The sequence below is a fragment of the Mucor velutinosus genome (genome assembly GCF_035048745.1).
Source record: "Mucor velutinosus strain NIH1002 chromosome Unknown tig00001563, whole genome shotgun sequence".
Lineage (NCBI taxonomy): Eukaryota > Fungi > Mucoromycota > Mucoromycetes > Mucorales > Mucoraceae > Mucor > Mucor velutinosus.
Window position 1 is genome coordinate 159,670 of NW_027041904.1, and position 22,106 is coordinate 181,775.

Below are 22,106 nucleotides of genomic sequence, written 5' to 3' on the forward strand. Positions count from 1 at the left end.
TAATGTAGAGCTATCGAATTGTTCTTGTCTTGTGCAAATCCAGTGATTATTTGTCGAGATATGGTCAAAAAGGGTATCATGCAAAATCATGGATTTTTCTTCAAAATCTGCCTGTGATGGTAAGGAAAAAATTAGGTGACCTCTTTTTGGTCAGGACAATATTGCCAGTATTTTATGATAGAGTCTTGCCAGAGCTTCAAGCAATAGCTCATTCGATAGGAAATCTTTTGGTCTACAATGTTTAGTAATGTTTAACAAAATGTTTTGATGACAGATACGGGTTAATCTTTAGAAAACAGTCAAAAAATCGCAAAAACAATCGCATCAAATATCAGGTGAACAATACGTACCAGAGACTTGATATGGATACTATTGTATTTTCCTTTGAATTCTCTACAAGTTTCATATAAATTTGAAGGGGTGTTTACTATCAAGAAACGCGTAATGTTAAGGTCGATAGATTTTAGAATCCCATAGATCATCATTCAGAATATTAGAAATTGAAGCTCCGTTGATCTTCCGCATCTGTATACGACACAAGGATGAATTTGACCCAGCATTTTAGAAATTGGAGTGTACGAAAAGGGCCATATTAACTTGCTGGTTTCAAGTTATCAATAGATACTTGACATGTTGAAGAATCTTGCTTTTATGGTTAGATAGTTTTATATTCGCTATTATATCAAAGATCGGCCTTGAGCGATTATTTTTTTGGTAGTTTGGCCGGGACTGACCTATTGGGTACTATAAGATCATGGGAACTGATGCTACTACAGATTTGAGTAGCAGGGTCTCATCAAACGAAAGGTAGTTCTTGAGTCTATACAATGATGAATTACTCTCTGTAATGAGGGTGCAATGGTATTGTAGAGGGAAGACAAATTTACTAGGAATGGGCAGGTTGGTGTTACTATTTGTAGGTCCTTAACCTTGAGCAATATTTACTGTATGATAGATGTAAATATTATTAGACAAGCAGTATTATTAGGATTAAGTGGGGGATTTATTGTAATAAAAGTATAGGAAGAAGTAATGACAGATATTTTCAGTAATGTTTAATACTTGTCAAAAGAAAGGCTATTTACATACTATATTCATGTTTCAATCATGCTGGTTGAAACATATGTAATACGAATCATTACACTGTCGCATCATGTAGAATGTTGCGGTTTTAGTGCATGCTTTCCTTTGAGACCACCCAAAATACTTGAGAGGCAGTTCTATCGAAATGCAAGGCGTGAAACAACTACTAAGGTCAAATAGTAGGTATAGACAATTCAAATCATAGAACCAAATTATAAATCTGGGTCGGCAGAAATTTTGCCCTACACATATAATAATAAAAAACTTACAAAGAACTGTCATTGACATGTTTGATGGGTTGGTACCTGAAGCCGTATTGCGACACAACGCCAATAAGAGGCGAGTGTTTAAGCCAACCATTCCGGTCCGCAGACAATTTAGAAAGAAGCAGAAGCTAACGGTAGTGACTGACGTCAGCCGTAATATATAGCTAGGATATAAACAGGGATTTGATTGAATTGAATAAAGGGGGTCTTTATCTTCTCATCTAATTTTGTATACATATATACTGTTCATATATATTGTAAACGACATTGGTAGCAGCAGCACGTCTCAATAGATCTAACTGTGTGATTGCTGAACGTGCCTTATTACGAAAGAACTGTTAAAAGGAAGGATTTGTTATATCCGTAAAAGAACTGAAATCAAAGCACTGGTATTATCTCAAGCACTGGTACCCTCTCAAAGCACTGGTATTCTCTCAAGCACTGTAAAACAAAGCACTGGTACAAGCAAAATCTCAAATGTCCACCCCTCAAGAAATATGTGATATGGTGGTGCAGGCGGTGAAGCAGATAACGGGTGAAAGCAGCAACTCTGTTAAGCTCAAGCAACCCCATGAGTACTCTGGTGAACGTGATGTTCGCATTATTGACAACTGGTGCTCTGCTATTGAGACACACAAGGATTTCTATGGCTGGGGTGATGACAAGGCCTTCATCTTTGCAAGTACTCTAATGGCTGGTCGTGCTGCTGAATGGTTGCGTGTGTACAAGGAGTATCATCCAAATGATGCGCCCAAGACCTGGACTGCGTTGAAAGCAGAGCTGCTTCAAAACTTTAGGCCTGCTAGAAGTGTGGATGATGCACGCGATGCTCTTGATTCTCTTGTTCAAACTGGCTCAATGCAAGAATATTGCGATAACTTCATGGATATTATCATGCTCATTCCCGGTATGACACAAGAGGAACAGTGCCATCAATTCAGAAAAGGCATACAAGACATGGAACTCCAGGCTCAACTGCGTGATTACCAACCAGCACAGAGAAAGATCCAAACATACTTTACCCATGCATTGAACTATGCAGCTACAAGACCTCATTTGGGTAGTAGTGGCACCTCTTCTTTCCCCTTTGGTGGTAATCGTGGCATGGTAGTAACAAGAGGTGCTCAACAACAAGGTTATTCGTATGGTACTGGTGGTGGTGGTGGTACTCAAGGTGGTGTTGAACCCATGGATCTTGATGCAATGACTGGTCGTGGTAATAGCTCAACTGTTGTATGTTACTTTTGTAACAAGCCTGGTCATGTCAAGAGACACTGCCGTGAACGTATCGAGGCTATTCGCAAGCTGGATAACACTCATCGCTACAACAACGGTGGTTCTGGTTCACCCAAGGGCAAGAAGAAGCAATTCTACAAGAAGCCAAGGGGACAATTGAATGCTATGGACAATAGTAATGATAGCCCTCCTCCCACTGCTCATGATGACAATGATGATAATAAATTGAACACCACTTGTGAACACTATGTGAAGGGATCTTCATTGAGTCATAAGAAAACCAAGTGTCAATTAGTAACAGCCAAAATGGTTGAGCCTTTGTCAGCAAGGCTTGACAGTGATGTCCCTCACCTTGATCAACTTAACTCGGCCACAAGCTCCTCTTCTTGTGATTTACCCTTGTATGGCGGCTTTGCCTACTCTCATGGCGGTGATCGTCATGTTCCAGTCAAAGTGTTGGTGGATAGTGGTGCCAGTGAATGCTACATCAAGCCAAGCATTGCTCAACAGCTCGAAGGTATCTGGTCTAAGGTTGACAGAGAAGTGGAGACAGCTGGTGGCACTGTGCACAAAATCACAGACAAACTTGATTATGTTCTCAACCTTCAAGGTTACAAGGTACCTGTATCGTCCTTTGTATATGATTCCAAGTTTGACATTATCCTGGGTAGATCTTGGCTAAAACAACACAAGCCTCAGTTTAACTGGGATAACGATACACTTACCTTTTATGACACAACTGTTGAAAACATGGTGGCCAAGTATCTCATTACCCCTAAACAAGTTGACAGATTGTTGAAACACAAGGAAGCAGAGGTGTATCTGTTGCATGTTTGTGAGGACCACAACAAGGAGGTGCAAATTACTATGAGCATGGACACTGAGTGGAAAAAGCAGCTTAGTCAAGAGTATCCTGGTGTTTTCCAAAGCAAGCTGTCTGGTGTACCGTCTACACAGGAGGTGGAGCATGTAATTGACACCGGTGACGCAGCACCCATCAACAAGCCGGCATACAAGATGAGTCCTTTGGAGTTGGATGAGCTCAAGAGACAGCTGAAGGAACTGCTTGCTGCCGGTATGATTCGTCCTAGCACGTCGCCATGGGGTTCGCCTGTTCTATTTGTCAAGAAAAAGGATGGTTCTATGCGCATGTGTATTGACTACCGAGCTCTCAACAAGGTGACAGTGCGTAACACCTTTCCACTGCCTAGAATTGACGAATGCTTGGATCGTTTGAAGGGTGCATCCTATTTTTCTTGCCTGGATCTCAAAAGCGGCTACCACCAAATCCGTATTAAGGACACCGATATTCCCAAAACAGCGATAAATACTCGATATGGTAAATTTGAATGGTCCGTACTAGGAATGGGGTTGTGCAATAGCCCACCTACCTTTCAAGCTTGGATGAACAAACTGCTGGGCTACGAGTGCATTGACAAGTTCGCGTTGTGCTACCTAGACGATGTATGTATCTTTAGTCCCACTTTGGACTCCCACAAGAAGCATATCAAGATTGTGCTGGACAAATTCAAGGAGGCAGGATTGATCGTCAACATTGACAAGTGTCGCTTTGCACAGCAAAAACTGGTGTTCCTGGGATTCGAGATTTGCCAGCATGGCATCCAACCCTCTGCGCAGAAGGTCAAGGCTGTCCAAGAGTGGCCAACGCCGTCGAACGTGCAGGAGGTTCGCCAGTTCATGGGTCTTGCACAGCATTACAGAAGGTTTATCAAGGCGTTCGCTCACATTGCAGCACCACTCACGAATCTGACACAAGGTTCTGGCCCAAAAAAGAGAGCGATCGAATGGACGGATGCGTGTGAGTCAAGCTTCCAGCAACTGAAGCAATTACTTATCTCTGCACCTGTGCTCATGGTCCCTGACATGTCAAAGCCCTTCAGGATTGAGACCGATAGCAGCGACTTTGGTGTTGGCGGTGTGCTATTACAGCCTAGTGATGGGGACAGCAAGCAATGGCATCCAGTGGCATTCGAGTCAAAAAAGCTTTCCTTAGCAGAGCAGAAGTTACCAGCACAAGAAAGAGAGCTCATTGGTATTGTGCACGCGTTACGTACCTGGCGTTGTTACATTGACGGTTGTCCTGGCGGCTATGTGGTGTGTTGTGATCACAACCCTTTGACTTATTTCCGCACCCAACAGAAGCCTACGCCTCGTCTGGTCAGATGGATTGCCGATTTGGAGATGTTTGCTCCCAAGATTATATACAAGCCTGGCAAGGAGAACGTCGTGGCGGACGCTCTGTCTCGTATTGGTGATGCCTCCCAATCTGCCAAGGAATCTTTGGAGCCCCTTTACCTGTATGCGTCATGGAGTCAATTGCCCAAGGAGTTGCAATCTGACTGGCCTTTGTTGTATGCTGCTGGCACGGATGACAAGGTAAAATCCAAGGAGCTCAAGGCTATGCTGAAGCGAGAGAAGCCCAACTTTACCATCAAGAATGGCCGTTTGTTCCGTATCGTCAAGCACAAGGAGGCAGACAAGCCAGCGTTGGAGGTTCCCTTTGTTCCCTTTTCTCAAAGAGCAGATTTGGTGTCCAAGTACCACGAGAGCTTTGGCCATGCTTCGGTCAGAAACTTGATGCATCTAATGGGAAAGCGTTACTGGTGGCCACGCATGAAAACGGATATCACAGAGTGGATTGCCCCTTGTCCAGCATGTCAACTCAACAGCAAGAAGGTGGCCAAGCATCAAGACGAGATGCATCCTTTGCCAATACCTGTGGGTGCCTTTGAGCGTTGGCATCTAGACTTTGTTGGAGAACTGCCACACACTGGGAACGGTAATCGCTGGTTGATTACAGCTGTGGATGCCACCACTAACTGGCCAATTGCGTGTGCCTTGCCAGAAGCGACCAAGGAGGCTGTTGCGCAGTTCATATACAAGGAGATTGTCACTCGTTTTGGTTGCCCCGTAGAGTTTATTACAGATCGAGGCGCAAATTTCTGCAGCGAACTAGTGCAAGAGTATGTCAAGCTACTGGGTAGTCATCACAAGCTGACTAGTGCATTCCATCCACGCACGAATAGCAAGGTTGAGCGCTACAATGGTACAGTCAAGGATATGCTTCGCAAGTACGTGCAAGGCGCTCTTCATCGATGGGATGAATATGTGGATGTTGCCGTCTGGGCGTCTCGTGTATGGAAAAATGCGACTACAGGCTATAGCCCCTTCTTTTTGGTGTATGGCAGAGAGCCTCGCTTACCTGGTGATGCCATTATTCCATTCATCTCTAACGAGTCCATGCAAGATCCAAGAACAGTGGCAGACATTACAGCAAGGGAACTCGCAGCACTGGGTCAGCATAGAGCAGCTGCACAAGCAAGAATGAAGGCGGTGTCGGATAAGGACAAGGAGCGTTGGGACAAGGCCATGAGCATGGTGGACTATGAAGTGGGCGACCTGGTTTTGTTGACACATGAGGGCAAGTTTGGACTGGAGCCACGTTTCAAGGGTCCCTATATCATTACTCAAGCATTTGATGAATATGGTACTTACCAATTGGAGACAATGGCTGGACAGAAGCTGGAGTCCTTAGTGCATCGTGACAGACTCAAGAGGGCAAAAGGTGACAAGCCAGATGAAGCATGGTATGATCCTACAGCAAGTCGTCGATTGGTCAAGGCAGCAACATCGTCTCGTAGTGGCAGATTGCCCAAAGCATCATTATCTTCTGGTAGGAAAGGAGGGGGTGGTAGCTATCCTGCTACAACTGGTTACGTCAATGTGGGTCGAAGTAATGATGCCACACCTCCACCTATCTCTATTACAGCCTCAATGCCTGACTCGTCTACATCAAATGTTGGTGTCCCTACTACGAATGAACAGGATCCTGAGCTATCTAGCAGCATGTATGGCAGCCAAGAGGGTGTGTCACTATTTGTCGACATGACAGAAAGCTTACCTGAGATCGTGGTGACCCATCATGTGGAGCTTCAACAACAAGAACAAGCAGAAATGTCGGATGTTGGTAGCGATGGCAACTCTATAATAGAGGAAGACCAGAATGAGTTGAGGCATGTTGTGGATGCGTATGACGATATTTCATCATACGAAGAAGAGTACGACAGTGCAATGTCAGATGTAGCCAGTAAGGAACAAAAAAGGGAGGATCGAGCCATCATCAAGAATATGATAGAAGGATATGATGATATATCCTCAGCAGATGAATTCGATGTTGATATACTGGAGGACGATAATATTGATAGAGTACATGTCACCAGCGATGAACAGCATGAAGTCGCGTTGGAAGAGGCAGTGATTAGTGATGGCGACATCTCTTTGCACACTGCTGGAAGTGCCGAGGTATCATCAACAACAAAAGAAAAAGAGAGAGTGCAAGAGGAGCAACAAGAAAAAGATGAAACTGCTGATGCTAAGGTGTCGACAAAGAAGGATGCAACACAGCAAGGTGATTTATTAGCAAGCAGTAGTCATAGCAACCAGCCAGAAATCAATCGTCATGGATACAAAATGCAAGATATTAGTAGTCAGGCTGGTGCAAGTAGCTGTCATGACGACAAAATGGAAAGAACTGATAGCCATGGAGACAAGATGAAGGATAATAGCACCACTGAAGGTGGCGACAAGATGGGATCCAGTGGTTCAGCGCCGAAAAGAATTTCGCCATTTGCTTTTGTGGAAAAACAATCCAAGAAACCACTTTCATGGCAGAAATTTCGAGGTACAGATGATTCAATACATCAGAACGAAGACACTGTGGGGCCTTTAGCAACTGATTCAGAGGATGTTGAGGGACCAACATCAGTTTCAAAGGGGGATAATGTCATTGACATGTTTGATGGGTTGGTACCTGAAGCCGTATTGCGACACAACGCCAATAAGAGGCGAGTGTTTAAGCCAACCATTCCGGTCCGCAGACAATTTAGAAAGAAGCAGAAGCTAACGGTAGTGACTGATGTCAGCCGTAATATATAGCTAGGATATAAACAGGGATTTGATTGAATTGAATAAAGGGGGTCTTTATCTTCTCATCTAATTTTGTATACATATATACTGTTCATATATATTGTAAACGACAGAACATCAAACGGAGGCGTAGCTCAGCGGTAGAGCGGCAGATTGCAAATCTGTAGGTCCCGTGTTCAATCCACGGCGCTTCCTTTCTTTTTGCATATTTCTACATATGTAGTGTATGTAGCTGGATTGATTTTTGCCTGTTTAGATGTTGGAAATGGAATATCTCTTGTTGGGAATCCATTTGGCAGCTCTCAGTTCTATTCTTTTACTAGCTGCAAATCGACAAGATAAACGTGATACAGTTTAATCCCAAATTATATGCCGAATTAATCCACTGAATTCTTAAACAAGTAGATTCCTGTTATAATAAAGCATACCGACTTCAGTCCTGAAACTATTTTCTAATCAGAAGCCAGTAGTAACGCCATTAAAGAATAAATAATGCCAGTAATTTCATACATTTGACTCATAAGAACAGCTCTGATTTATTTGGATAATCATACAGCCATCTTATTCCAGCAACTAGTTTCTTTCAAATGATACTCTATAAACAGATCATAAAACAAGTAACGTATAACATCATGGCATTTGTATAATTACCTATATTTTCTTCAATCGTATTCTTTAAAGCATCTCGTATTACTTCTGATAAATCCGTTAATTGCAAAATTCTTTGTGCATTTGATTTCATGCATTCCCTATATTTTGGCGTTTACTCTTATATATATTAGTCGAACAACTAGAACCTGGCATTCCCTTGATAGCTAGATCTTCTTTGGTTTGTTCAGGAGGTCACTTTCTTTTCTTGGAACTACAGGCTACTACTACGTCCTTAACACTTTACATAATGAAGATGCTTCCCCTTTCTCTAAATTTTTCTCACACACAAAATACTTCGTTCAGTCAACATTAAATGCACTGAATGTGAAAGAAGTTGCCAACATCAATGTATACAAGAGAAAATCAAGAAACTTGTAATTTTACCAAAACTAATTAATCCGTTCGAACTAATTGCATTGAATGATCCAGTAAGATGCGCATTTGACGGACACAAAAACAACATGAGGTTACAAGTTAGTCAACCGAGTTTATATGCCTTTCGTTTGAAGCTAATACTTGTAAACCTTCAAGCTAAACAGCAACCGTGATAAGGTAGTGATTTTCAGATGTTTAGAAGGTAAGAGGCACAAAAGCTTTAATCGTGTATTGATAAGATAAAAAAGATTGCTTGATTCACCATGTCCCTAACAGAAATTTCAATCTATTAAAAGAAATGGTACAGATCTTGTACGTGACACGAATAGAGGTAAAAATAGGCCACCAATGTACACTGTGCTTCTATTTACTCATCAAATTCGGAGAGCCAGCTCCCCATGGCACTTATCATGGAGTCTAAAGTCTAAGGCATATAAATATTGCCAAGAATAACACACAAGTACGAAACAACTAGTAAATATGCTTGTGGAAATCAACTTGAGGCATGAGTAACTACACCTTTGTTGTATATCTTAATCCACAACAGCAATGAAACACAACAAGAATGCTATTAAGTGTACTATTGTGCGCCAATTATCCATACACTTCATGTAATGAATGGGGACTGTAGATATTAGACATCTGAAATGTCAAATCACAAAAGACGTGAATCAGCACAATACAGAGTGGAGCCTTCCTGATAAATATATTGCAGGGTCTCGAAGTGCGCAAACATCCTTTTATATATTTTTATTCTTGATGAGATTATTATACAGAGCATTTCCTTCTCTAGAGCAAGGTCTCTACCATGTTGCCTGGTTATCATGGCTATTGCGATGGGCAAATAGCCATTCCAAATCCTCTTTGCTATTAGTGTGAGTAGTGGATGAGGGAGAATCAGCGGAAGCAGTGGCTTGAAGTTGGATAATCTTTTCCTTGACAAGATCGAAGAAAGCATTCCATTGTTCCAAAGTAGTCAAATCAGAGACAATGCTATTCAGTTGAGTGATTTGTTGAGAGACTTCAGGATATTCAGTAACCAAATTGGAGGTGAAAGAGGTCCATTGGGTCTGGACTTCCTCAGCAGAAGTGGCGCCAGAGAGTTTTTCAACTTCAGCGAGAATAGCATCGTTAGCATTTGTGGCAGTAGTGGTGGCAGTAGTAGTTGCAACATCAGCAGCGTTGTTCTGGGGAAGGGCTTCCAGATCAAATAAAACGCTGTTCATGTCAGAGTTCAAATGAGATGTTGCTTCTGTGCTGCTGCTATTATTGATATAGTTGTTATCATTGTCATAATCACCATCAATGATACGAAGACAACCGTAGCCTGATCTACCAGTGTTACAGTCAGCCTAGCATGTTGTTAGATCTTCTAATATTTATACATCAAGCTCAAAACTTACCTCGTCTTGACAACAACGGATGCAGAATCTGTTGATATCAGGTTCAATCATACTGACAAAGTATTTATAGTCTTGACAGTGTGCTCCTACAGGCTTGCCCTTGGCATGGTTATCATATTGTCCTCCACCATCAGTTTCACCCAAATCGTACTTGGTTCTATCAAAGAAACCAGTGACCTGAACATAGCTGCTGTTCCTTAAATAGTGAGCAGTTGTGATGAATCCTTCAGGGAATTCTGTTGCGTTTGGCACAGTGTCTGGCTTTGTACAGAACGGGATGCCATTATCTTCGTTTACAGCAACCACAAGTCCTGGTTGAGGGGGTAAAAAGAGACAGAAGTCGTCTTGGCTATTAATAGCTGTCAAAGGGGTAGAAGATGAGGATGTTGAATTTACAGGTGCAGCATAAGCGGTAAAAGAAGAGGCAATAGCGAAAAGACTTGCCACAAGAAGCTTATTAGTAGGAATGTACATTAAGATAATATGATATCAAGAAGAGAAAGAAAGACAGATAAAGAAAGAAAGAAACAAAAGAGCTAATTAATAAATATAGATTATTGCAACTCAACTTCTTTATAAAGCTACAATGTAATTAAGCAAGTTACACCAAATAAACGTTTATAAAAAGATTTCGCAACTCGAGTTCGCGTAGAACGTACAGCTTTTCAAAGGATTTCTGCCTAATAAAGAGGATTTCTGCTATTTATAACAAGTGCTCATTTAACACTGCATTCAGATAAAAAGTCTATATTTGCAATAAATTGAGTTTGTACTAGAAAGATACATGTATTTCTCGGATGATGCCAGATCAGCAGAGTGCCAAGAGAGTCTTTTCGTTCTTCTTTTCCCTATTCACAAGGCGCGGCAATGTCAAGATCAAAGTTACACGCCATGGATGACGGGTGTCATCCGTTGCAGATTGAATATTTATGTGCATCTCGACAAACGTATACCCGAGATATCCTAATCATTGGTGCCTTTAATTCCTCCAAATTTGTTAATATTTATTATCGATCACTTGGCGTAAAGCCAAATTTCAATGCTTGTATACTCACTTCTGAGCGGGATCAGCAATCAACCTCATTCATGTGCAAAAGCAGTAATGAGCAAAATCAACTAATTTACAGGCATACACTCGTCAAGCATGCGTCAAGTCGCAAATAACGGCTAGTGTGCTAACAAATAACCTATTTTGTATGTTAATAGTAAAATATCTTCTTTGAGGAAATATTTTATTCATCTGTTACAAAAAGATGATACATGCAGGCAAATTATAAAGCTAGAATATACTTTAACCATTATATTGATTTGGGCATTTGATATGAGGAGATGTCTTTCTTTTAGAATGAGGCTTAATTATTAAGCATTACGATATTACTCATGCGCAATACCTACAGACATTTATCTTGGATTAAACACACATTACTCGAGAATGACATGCTTCATTTTACAACTGCCATCATTGATATTTGACACTTGGCGCCATCGACTCTGTTTGCACAGTTTCTGGAGCTTGTGATATGTCATCAATGCAGCTACCAAAAATTAGTATTGTGTTTGAACATTTGGGAATGGGTACCTTTGATTTCGTTCGACTTTCTAGACTATCCCTCTCTGTCTTCTTGGTGCAAGTAGTTTGTATTAGAGAAGGGCTTTCGCGATAGAACGAAATCACGAGAGCATATTCCTGTTTGTGATGATAGAAATTGGATCTTGAAAACCAACATGTAATCAGGATCCGTATAGATTTCTTACTGCTAAACGTAGTGATTCAGGCACAAACACCGGTATCCCACTGATAAAAAAAAAGAGTTTACGATGGCTGTTTATCCTCTTCCTTTATGTTCAAATGGAGGCCACTTGTGAGCATAGCAGCACTAGGGCCCTCAGATAGTTAAACTCTTAGCCAAACCTATCAATGCTGTTCTATCTCATGCATAAACCCTAACACAGGGCTGTTTTTTTCACGAGCTTTCGACGCTCGCCTTTAAGAGTATTGAACATAGAGCAGATTCGAATGAAATAAGCTACTTTTCCGAGCATGGACTACAGCAGCTAAGCAAACAAATGCCAGTTAGAAAGAAAAAATATGTTTGTATGAGCAATACTTGGTTAGCAAGAATACGCCGTGTAATCAAAGTGAGCATTGAAAATGTAAAGTAGAAGTCTTCTCTTTAATTAAGCATGGTTTTTTTTTAAGTGGTTTCTCACCGTATTTCTTCGGGTTTCTCACCGTATTTCTTCGGGTTCCTCCAAGATATATACGATCATTTGATGAGATAGCCAAAGAATGCATAAAACTAATTACTAATGAGGCCTCTCAGAAGTTCTACTATTACTTCACCCGGGTCTAATTCAACCTATGTTTGCCTCGGTCATTCGCTCTTCAGATTTGATATCGCCCTTACAAAAATCTATCTGCTGAGCAGGCACTGCGGTAAGCTTCTATGGATGCATGATAGATAAGAACTGAATGATATAAGAGTTTTCCATTGAGGTGTAACATCACAAAATGTTCTTCATATTATCCATCGTGCATCGAGTGGCTGATCATCATGAATTTGTGTAAACGGCTGTGTATTTATCGTGGCTGTCGTGAGATGCATTATGGCGCCAAAACAATCCTTGGTCTTTCCAAGATAGCACAGAATCCCAAGGGAATCCACGCATTTACGAGCTTGAAAGCAGCTCTCGGATAATACAGAAAACGTTTCAATATCTCATAGTTGTATGTACAGGGATACAAAGACCAAACTTTGACTTTTCTGTAAAGAATCGAGTACGGCGTCATACAACATGTCATTCTGATCTTGTGTAAACATTAGTAAATCGATGATTGTACGCGTGTTGGGTGACAAACGCATGAATTTGCAACTATAAACATGTAAACAACCTTTACCTATAAATATACTATAATGATAGCTTTACTAAGCTCGAACCAAGTAGCAGTATAGATACAGCAGTATCTGGTAGTCTGGTTGGTAAGATTTCTCGGATTTAATGTGTTACCGCATAAGAAATTACCCTATATTTCAGTAACGATGGGGCTCCAACCCTAATGTATCCTTTACAGCCATTGACCGCAAGATAAGAATCGTCGAGAACACGCTCGCAGTATCAGCCTGAGCAGCAGAGTGAGAAAAAAAACCGCTCTCTTGACATAGAGATGCATCCCGTGACGACAGGACATTTTCTGCTTTTTGTTTGCTAAAAGCATTAAACCTTGAAACCGATCGGACATCCTTTTCCCATTATAAACCTCTTTTTTTTTCATTTTTTTTTTTCACTTGCTTCCCATCGTTTCTGCCTTTCTTTCTGTTTCATTTTTTCTTTCTTTCTAGATATCAAAACCACAATATGGGTACAACGACAAGTAGAGAAGGCCCTACTCGTCATAAATATCGACAGAAATTAGCCTCATTGAAATCACAAAAGAGCAGAGAGGTGATATCCACTAGTGCTGATAACAAATTGTCTGTAAAAACGATAGAGTCAAACACTGCATCCAAACCAAATACACCTCTAATCGTACATCAACCTACGCCTGTGAACCTTGTCAAACACCAAGTTGTACTCTCTGACCATGTATCACCCATGTCTTCACTTTCCGCTATCAACTCTATCCCGATACGACGATCGTCATGGAGAAAAAGTGTCAATACAACCACCACTCGTACAACAAACGACAATGGAAGCATTACGTCTGGCTCTTTCTTTGACGACGACATGGATGAAGACGCCGACTCTGAGCTCGTTTCATCTCCTCGAACGTCTGTTGGATCAGAAGAGAATGGTAGCAACAATTTTCTCAAGGTGGAGGATCACAGCAATAATAACAACAAAAAGAAAATCAAGCCCAAATCGACATCTCCATTTAATTCGTTCAAGAGTAGTTATAAAAAGGAAGGACACGATATAGTATTCGAATCTAAATATAATACTTCTGCATCACCTACAGCTATTACATCGACGCAACAGGAACTGCTTAAAGGCCCTCCACGACCGTTTTGGTCATATAATAATGGGGATGAAAGAGAGTATGATAGGTAAGCAAGTCGTCTTTTTTTTCTTTTTGCTTTAAAAAGTAGCTTATGAAACCTGATGTATTTGTAATACTTTCCATGCGTAGACAATTACGACAGGTATGTTTTTCTTGTGGCACGTGGAGGATAGAGGGTGAGAGGGTAGACATGCATACTAAAAAAAACGTTTAATAGCATTATGTATTGAAGCATGTACTGGACGGGAATATTCATGTACCTGTGCCGACAGATAAAAGCATCACTATACTTGACTCAGCTTGTGGAGCTGGTTTCTGGACTTTAGATATGGCGCAAGCATACCCCAAAGCTAAAGTGATTGGTTTGGACGCTTTCCCACTAGACGATAAAAGAATGAAGGGATACTCGAATGCAACCATCAGTGCTCCGAACGCTGTCTATAAATATGGAGATCTCACAATGCAGTTAACACTACCAGACAACTACGTAGATGTGTTGTATCAACGTGACACTACATCCATCATACCACATGAGCGCTGGCCGTTTCTTTTCAAGGAATTGATGCGAGTAATGAAGCCTGGTGGCTACATTGAACTGGTCGAATACAGTAGGTACATTTGAAGACTGATTATAGGATGCGTTCTAAACAGATCAAGCAGATTTTGACATTCGAGATCCAGGACCTGTCCTTGCGTTAGTCAACGAGTGGTACAAGATTGCGTCCACTTCAGTGGGTGTTGATCCGGAGGAGGCAAAGCAGCTTGAAAGCAAACTGATCAGTGCTGGGTTCCAACAGGTCGAAAAGAAGGTTGTGTCGATTCCCATTGGTGAATGGCCCGCAGAAAAAGGTAAAAGCAAATTCTGATCTGAAATAGCTTAATTTTTTAATATCTCTATCTTAGATCAACAGGAAAAGGGATTCTTATACAAGCAAGTGATTAAAGCATTGTTCAAATCAATGCGGCCGTGGTGGATATCGGAGCTGGGAGTCACAGAGCAAGAATACGATAAAGTTGTCATTGCTGCCATGGATGAATTCGAAGACCAGCAATGTTACATTGACTGGGTTATATACACTGCTAGAAAGCCTGCAGAAACTCCTTTAAAAGAAACAACTACAACAACTACTACCGATATCGCAAATTAATACTATACATACATCATCGCTGGATCGAATCTAATATTCTATTTCACTTATACATTTAACTCGTCGTTGACTATATATACATACCCCAATCTCAATAAAGTACAAATTAATCTTCCTTTTTATTACATGCTGAATGAATGGTAAGCTACCTATCGCCGTAAAAGTGGTGGTGGCACCAATACATTCACCTTTTCATCCCAGGCACAAGTTGCCACTTGCCCCTCCACATACAAATTGAAATCAAGGCCAAGTACAAACTCGGTGTGCGCATCATGTACATAAATCAGGTTCTGGCCAGGAGGTGCTGCTGTATCCCAAAATCTAACACTCATGTCATAGGCAGCACTTGCTAGAATGTTGGGTCGATGTGGCGACCAACGCACTCTACGGACAGCAAATTCATGACCCGGAAGGCAAATTACCTCTCTATCAGGGCGACGCAGATCCCATACTTTGATTGTTTTGTCAACAGACCCAGTTACCAGCATATGATCCTGATACTTGTTCCAATCAAGAGATAAAATCTCGTTATTGTGAGCACGCAGTGTTTGAATGGATCGAGGGCTATTTGTATCCCAAATTTTGACGGTTTGATCTCCTGAAGCTGAAGCAAGACGAGTAGGACTATAAGGAGACCATGCAGTGCTGTAGACACAGTGAGTGTGTTCTGTATATGTCTGTAATGATCTTGGTGCTTGAGGATTCCACTAATATGGAAGGTAGGTAAGTGTCTTATGATGCCATCTTGTATGCAAATCAAACTCACAATTTTGACCGTATGATCCCATGAACCACTCGAAAACACATCCTTTGTTACCAAATTCCAATCAACTGAAAACACCTCGCGTTGATGCTCTTGCCAATTCTGAATTGGATAATCCTAAATCATATGAACCAAACATTTAGCTTCAATGCTCTGCTTTCAGTCTGTGTAATCTTACTGCCAACGTAGTATCCCACATCTTGATTGAACCATCACCGCTTGACACGACAAGCTGATTCTCGTTCACTTCACTCCAAGCAACATCGTATAAACCGTCTTGTGTATCATAACTAAATTGTTGCAGGAATCAGCTGTGAGTACCGGCTATATCCTCATACTACCAATCATGATACCTACGCTCTTTCCACCGTCATATTCATTCCTTGAACGCCCATGATAAAGAGTCTTCCGTTACCTACTAAACCAAAGTTTGATGCGCTTGCAACAGCAAGTTTATTTTCAAAAAATGGACTCCACTTGGTCTATTTTCCTCATGAGTAAGACGAGGCATGATTTAAAGCTACACTGTCCATCTTACCGAGTAACCATTGAACCCTTCAGTACGAAATTGAGCAAACATTGGTTTTGTATGTACACAGAAAGAAGAAAGTAAAGAAAAGAGTAGAAGAGATAGATTGATAAATAAATAAACAAAATTAGGGTTCCTAGAATCGAAGAAAGGGCATGGTATTCAGGCTGACTATTCTTTTTTTTTTCTCACTTGGTGAATTGCGCTGACACAACAGGCTTACAGCGCCAATTTAATCTCAAAACACTGCTGTTGTGTGGGTAACATGAATAAGGGGATGTGTTTACCATTACTAATGTGCACATTCTCTTTTTCTTCATCTTGTTAACTTGATCATCGCACAATAGCATTGCAAAGTCATTCTTTTCAGTAAGGTTTTGAATGGATAAAGAGAATAGGCAATGGATTGCTTCAGATGAAAACACCCACCCATCCATATTCACATGTGAAGACATCGTTGTATTTACTTGCCAAATGTATTGCCATGATGTATAAAAATCAGAAGCTCTGTTGCCATGGCAACTCATTCGCTGAACATCAATTTTGAATTGTTCCTGCATCTGCTATGAGAGTTGGGTGCCTTGTTGCTATAATGATATTACTCGTATAAAAGCGCAAATGCTATGAGTTGATTGATATAGAAGAGCATCAGAGCAAACCCCATTTGACGCTCCTCACGTGCGGTTGCTTCGCATTTTTTTTATTGACCGGATTTCCATATTTTTTCCTCTTTCTCTTGTTCTCTTTTATTCATCTTGGAAAAAAAATAAACATATCAAATGGGTACAGCAAACACTTACATGCGCAACGAGAGAGAGAGAGAGAGAGAGTGACAAACTGATATATTCGTTACAATTAGGTGCACTTTTCAGCAGTCTTTTCAGCAAACTTTGGGGAGAAAAGGAAGTTCGTATCTTGATTTTAGGTCTTGATGGTGCAGGCAAAACCACCATCCTCTACAGACTGCAGGTAATATGCAATGGTCACTGCTGTTATGGAGACTGTATTCTGAATGCCCTTGATAGATTGGAGAAGTCGTGTCTACTATTCCCAGTAAGTTTGGATTTGCACACAGTTTTGGCACATTTCTAAATGGTTATATTGCATCTTGTAGCTATTGGCTTCAATGTTGAAACTGTTACTTACAAGAACATCAAATTCCAAGTGTGGGATTTAGGCGGACAAACCAGTATAAGGTAGGCATGAATAACAAATGTAGAAACGCGCGTTCATGTTGATGACTTACATAATATCAATATAGACCTTATTGGAGATGTTATTATTCTAATACCGATGCAGTCATCTACGTCGTCGACAGTGTGGATAAGGATCGTATGCAAACATCAAGGGAAGAATTGCATGCCATGTTGGAAGAGGAGGAATTAAAGGATGCCGCCCTTTTGGTTTTTGCAAATAAGCAGGATATGGAGGGTGCTTTATCCGCTGCAGAAGTTGCCGATGCACTCGGTTTGTCGACCTTGAAGAACAGACAATATTCCATCTACAGAACCAGTGCATTGAAGGACGAAGGTTTAACAGAAGGTTTAGATTGGCTTGTCAACATCATTCAAGAAAACAAGAAATAGTTCATTTTCCAACATACATGTATCATGCCGCACAGACACACAGACACACATTATATACTCTTTTCTTCCTTTATACAAACATCAATACACTACGCAACCACCTACGCAACTACGCACATCTATAGCCAACACACTTTAATAAAACATTATGTGAATGTTTGCATTTCGCATGATTGATAGATTATGCAAAGTTTGAACTTTTTTTTTTTTCTAGTAGAAAATTGGATTTTATTATAATGTATGTACGACAAAAGGCGGCCAATATTCCTTACAAACCCCCCTTCCAGTAATGGTTGGAGGCCAAAGCTAGCTTTCTGTGCACAGGAGTACGGCGAGTTTGAAGCTACGTCCAGCAAAGTCGCTACAGCGCCCAACAAAGGCAGTATTCGAATATCATTGACCTGCGCAACTTGTAATCATCCCCCCCCCCTCTTTCCTCTAAACCGAAATCATTTACCGGACAATTGCAGCACTGACGAAAGGAGGCAGTAACCTCTATACTACCTCCAAAAATGTAGCCTCCACAACCGAATGATCCAAATTGTAAGCGAGAAAGGGTAACTTTTGCTATCGAATAGCTCAGTCTAGACGATCGGGACAATTATTCCGAAGAGCAAAAAGTGCCAACATCCCATAGTATTGTGTATGGCATTTGCCTGAAACAATAGCAGGTCTATCTGTACCTCGCCAATTGTTTAGTGACCTCAAAACTCGGACATATACTGTATCACCATATAAAGCATTGCTCCGATCTCGCTTGCTTGCCTGCTACACATTGCCTTACCATTCTCCTTTGAAGGAACTTGTTGAATAGCATTGCCACATTTTCCAGGACAGCCTTGCCTCTCTTGCGTCGTGATCCTTTTGACCGTGCTAACTGGCTCCAACGCCTCCATATATCGTCTTGCATCCTGGCAATCCCTGAGCCTACTCAATGATGGGTTTTCGAAGCACATGTAGGTTTCTTTGGTACAATGGTATATGTAATTGCGTATACGCAGTGATGGACAATAAGCTTCGGCTTTTCGTGTCTTTTTTCCATGTAGAAGCACACTTTGGGGGGGAGGGGGGGGGCACAGGTATTGACTTGCGCCAATGTAAAAGATTTTACTGTGGATTTGGCACTTATAAATGGAATATAAAGAAGAAAAGAAGAAACGATGGAAATAAAAGGAAAGAAAGAAGGAATAATATGCCCAAACGATCGAGGGTTTATATATGAATGTTTGTATTGTGGCGTTTTAATTACCTCAATACACGAAAGTGTACTCGATCTTTTCACCTGTACTGATTTTAGGAAGTTTGGTCAAATTGATGAATTGAGGGAAAGAAAAAGCGATTTGCAGACTTGCCCATAAATACGCAATCTAGTTCCCCAAAAGAACGTGAAAAGTATGGCAATGGTTACATTTTCCTAGCTCTCGATTCAAAATCGTGGAGAAACATCAGCGCTAAAAAAAGAAATACATATTGATATTCCATCATGTTCTATCCTCATGGTGAAGGGTTTCAGTTGAGAAAAAGAAACACGCATGGTAAAAGGATGGCCGTCAAAAGACTACCTTTTCTGCTCTTCATCTTTCAAAACACTGCAAAAATGGCTCAAAAATACCTTACTTTGAATCGCACAAATGACAAGATGCCAATCATTGGTTACGGATGCTGGAAGGTGGAGGAGAACCCCGAGCAAGTTGTGTACACAGCTATCAAAAATGGATATCGTCTCATCGATGGTGCTGCTGTTTACGGCAACGAAGTTGGAGTAGGTCGCGGTATCAACAGAGCGATTAAGGAAGGCATTGTGAAACGTCAAGATCTCTTTGGTAAAAATAGTCTTTGCTTCATGATGGATGCGATGGACTAACTTTCCTTTGTCTAGTCGTCTCCAAGCTCTGGAATAACTATCATAACAAGGCTCACGTTAGAGCTGCTATTGACAGAACTCTCAAGGATATGGAATTGGACTATCTTGATCTCTACATCATTCACTGTAAGTTGCTTCAAATGCTTGTATCATGGAAAATCTCAACTTGAGGCATCACTACATAGTCCCTGTTCCTCTCAAGTACGTTGATCCTGCTGTCAAGTATCCTGGTCCGTGGTTTATCAACGGCAAGGTAGAGCTTGAAAAGTCCCCTATGCACGAGCTGTGGGCAGAGATGGAGAAGCTTGTTGATGCTGGCTTGACGCGTAACATTGGTATCTCCAATTTCAATGCCCAACTCATTATGGACTTGTTGACGTACGCCAAATATAAGCCTGCCACTTTGCAAAGTAAGTTGGATAGATACATTGCATCATACTCGTATTCTCACTGTGCTTGCTAGTTGAGCTTCACCCTTATCTGCAACAAACATCTCTTGTCAAGTGGGTTCAAGAGCAAGATATTCAGGTCACTGCGTACTCATCCTTTGGCCCAAGCTCATACACTGTTTTCTCTGAATCTGCAAAGACAGCTACTCCTTTGCTGGATCATAATGTGATCAAGTCTATCGCGTCCAAGCATGGAAAGACGCCTGCTCAGGTACTTTTGCGTTGGAGTATTGAAAGAGATGTAGCTGTACTTCCCAAAAGTATGAGCGAAGATCGTATCAAGTCCAACTTGGATGTATTCTGCTTCAAGTTGGACAATAAGGATCATGATGAAATCAAGAAGCTTGATGAAAACCTTCGTTTCAATTCTCTCTTTGCATATAACATTAACATTCCTCTCTTTAATTAAGTAAAATAAAATGTAACAGGAGCAAAAGAGGGCGTTAGTGCCAATCCACAGTACTTTCTGACATGCAATTCCCTTTCTATGAGCTTCCAACATCACCGATTACCTTTAGGATACGCTTAGAATTACTCTTGCCAGCCAAAGATACCAGTTAATAACCCGCTTTCTTTCTCCAATTGGTAAATTTTGATACTTTTTCGACTTGATTGCTCTATTTTGCAATATTTGACTACTAGCCAATCTATCTCGCTACGCTCGATGTTGGCGTCGCCCTGCGGGCTTTCGCCGAAGACATTTCAAATCAGAAGAAATAATAAAAGTCTGGCATATCAAGTAGATTTTAAACAAACAATTAATAGTAAAAGAAAGGGTATATCAGAGTCAGGAAAGGGAGGTGTCCATTCGCTAATGCTGCTCTTGGGATGGCGACATAAAGCTGGCCATGCGTAAATACAGGACTTGCGTAAGATCTACAGCGACTTTTTTTTTTTTTTTTTTTTTTTTTTTTTTTTAGAGATGTTGCCATTGCAAAATGCACCTTTATCATAGGAAAAAAAACTCAAGAAAGAAAAGAGTATTCGAGCTAAGCAAATGTTCTTTCAACTCCATAATTCCCATTTAATCAGCATCGCAGCCGTCATCGCAATCATTATTGTCATCAACAGAAAGGCATTTAGGTCAGCCAGCAGCAAGCCGCCCCCAATATCGATTCAAATTCAGCTTTTTTTTTCTCTTCAAGATTGGACAGATATCATTTCTTTCGACTTCTTTAATCTATTTTATAGCGATTCTGGTAAATATCCGCTCCACTGCTCGCCAGACAGTGGATGAGGATCAAACCCACTCCCTCTTGTAGTTTAGATAGTTTCGATAGTTCTGTTTAGGTTAGTTTAGTTATTTTCTTTTCAATTGCACCCGCCTCTTCACTTCGACCCATTACTCCTAGTGTACGCGGCCCAATCAATAAACAAAATTTAACAAAAAAAAAATCTATTTTATAACATTCGACTATATAAACTGTAATGATCACCCTACGCTTTCTAATACATTCTTGGAACACTTTTCAAGGCTCTTCCAATGGTTTTAACTGTAATAAGTGTTTTGACTGGAATTATTGAACAATTTATGAAAATATGAAATGAGGTTTTTTAGGGAAAATAGCCATATTTTGATTCAATACATACCATAGTAAAAGTCTTCATTTTCAAGGTGAAAAACGCAATCGTTTAATTTTTGATGAAAACCATGAGGTGTACCTCATGCTTTTTGGTCGTTTTTTGCTTTTTTGACGATATTTTGTGGGTCTCCAAAAAGTTGAGCAAAGATGTCAGGAGTTTAGTGCTAGTTGAGGGGAATTGTTTAGTGCTATTCTGGTGGTCTAAAACGACTCCCAACACGAG

At 40.8% G+C, this 22,106-nt stretch overlaps 6 protein-coding genes and 1 non-coding gene across 7 annotated transcripts; 5 read left to right on the forward strand and 2 right to left on the reverse strand.

The window, feature by feature from the left end:
* Positions 1 to 1,826: 1,826 nt before the first annotated feature.
* Positions 1,827 to 7,541, forward strand: ESA1_1 (Histone acetyltransferase; the record flags this gene model as incomplete). Its single annotated transcript, XM_064827898.1, has 1 exon — positions 1,827 to 7,541. One exon carries the CDS (start codon positions 1,827 to 1,829, stop codon positions 7,539 to 7,541), a length of 5,715 nt encoding a protein of 1,904 aa, XP_064685100.1.
* Positions 7,542 to 7,655: 114 nt separating this feature from the next.
* On the forward strand, positions 7,656 to 7,727 carry ATC70_008652. Its single transcript has one exon. It is a non-coding gene; the product is annotated as a tRNA-Cys (tRNA).
* A 1,634-nt stretch (positions 7,728 to 9,361) lies between these two features.
* Positions 9,362 to 10,435, reverse strand: SCS7_2 (fatty acid alpha-hydroxylase; the record flags this gene model as incomplete). Its single annotated transcript, XM_064827899.1, has 2 exons — positions 9,362 to 9,910; positions 9,962 to 10,435. 2 exons carry the CDS (start codon positions 10,433 to 10,435, stop codon positions 9,362 to 9,364), a joined length of 1,023 nt encoding a protein of 340 aa, XP_064685101.1.
* A 2,883-nt stretch (positions 10,436 to 13,318) lies between these two features.
* On the forward strand, positions 13,319 to 15,109 carry ATC70_008654 (uncharacterized protein; the record flags this gene model as incomplete). Its single annotated transcript, XM_064827900.1, has 5 exons — positions 13,319 to 14,007; positions 14,091 to 14,103; positions 14,179 to 14,569; positions 14,622 to 14,810; positions 14,865 to 15,109. The coding sequence occupies 5 exons, from the start codon at positions 13,319 to 13,321 to the stop codon at positions 15,107 to 15,109; spliced, it is 1,527 nt and encodes a 508-aa protein (XP_064685102.1).
* Positions 15,110 to 15,258: 149 nt separating this feature from the next.
* ATC70_008655 (uncharacterized protein) lies at positions 15,259 to 16,452 on the reverse strand (the record flags this gene model as incomplete). The annotated part of the gene is made up of 5 exons (XM_064827901.1): positions 15,259 to 15,816; positions 15,876 to 15,989; positions 16,051 to 16,162; positions 16,230 to 16,354; positions 16,411 to 16,452. 5 exons carry the CDS (start codon positions 16,450 to 16,452, stop codon positions 15,259 to 15,261), a joined length of 951 nt encoding a protein of 316 aa, XP_064685103.1.
* A 728-nt stretch (positions 16,453 to 17,180) lies between these two features.
* On the forward strand, positions 17,181 to 17,987 carry ATC70_008656 (uncharacterized protein; the record flags this gene model as incomplete). The annotated part of the gene is made up of 5 exons (XM_064827902.1): positions 17,181 to 17,184; positions 17,261 to 17,370; positions 17,427 to 17,454; positions 17,516 to 17,597; positions 17,663 to 17,987. 5 exons carry the CDS (start codon positions 17,181 to 17,183, stop codon positions 17,985 to 17,987), a joined length of 549 nt encoding a protein of 182 aa, XP_064685104.1.
* A 1,597-nt stretch (positions 17,988 to 19,584) lies between these two features.
* On the forward strand, positions 19,585 to 20,709 carry ATC70_008657 (uncharacterized protein; the record flags this gene model as incomplete). The annotated part of the gene is made up of 4 exons (XM_064827903.1): positions 19,585 to 19,810; positions 19,867 to 19,977; positions 20,037 to 20,261; positions 20,315 to 20,709. 4 exons carry the CDS (start codon positions 19,585 to 19,587, stop codon positions 20,707 to 20,709), a joined length of 957 nt encoding a protein of 318 aa, XP_064685105.1.
* Positions 20,710 to 22,106: the final 1,397 nt, after the last annotated feature.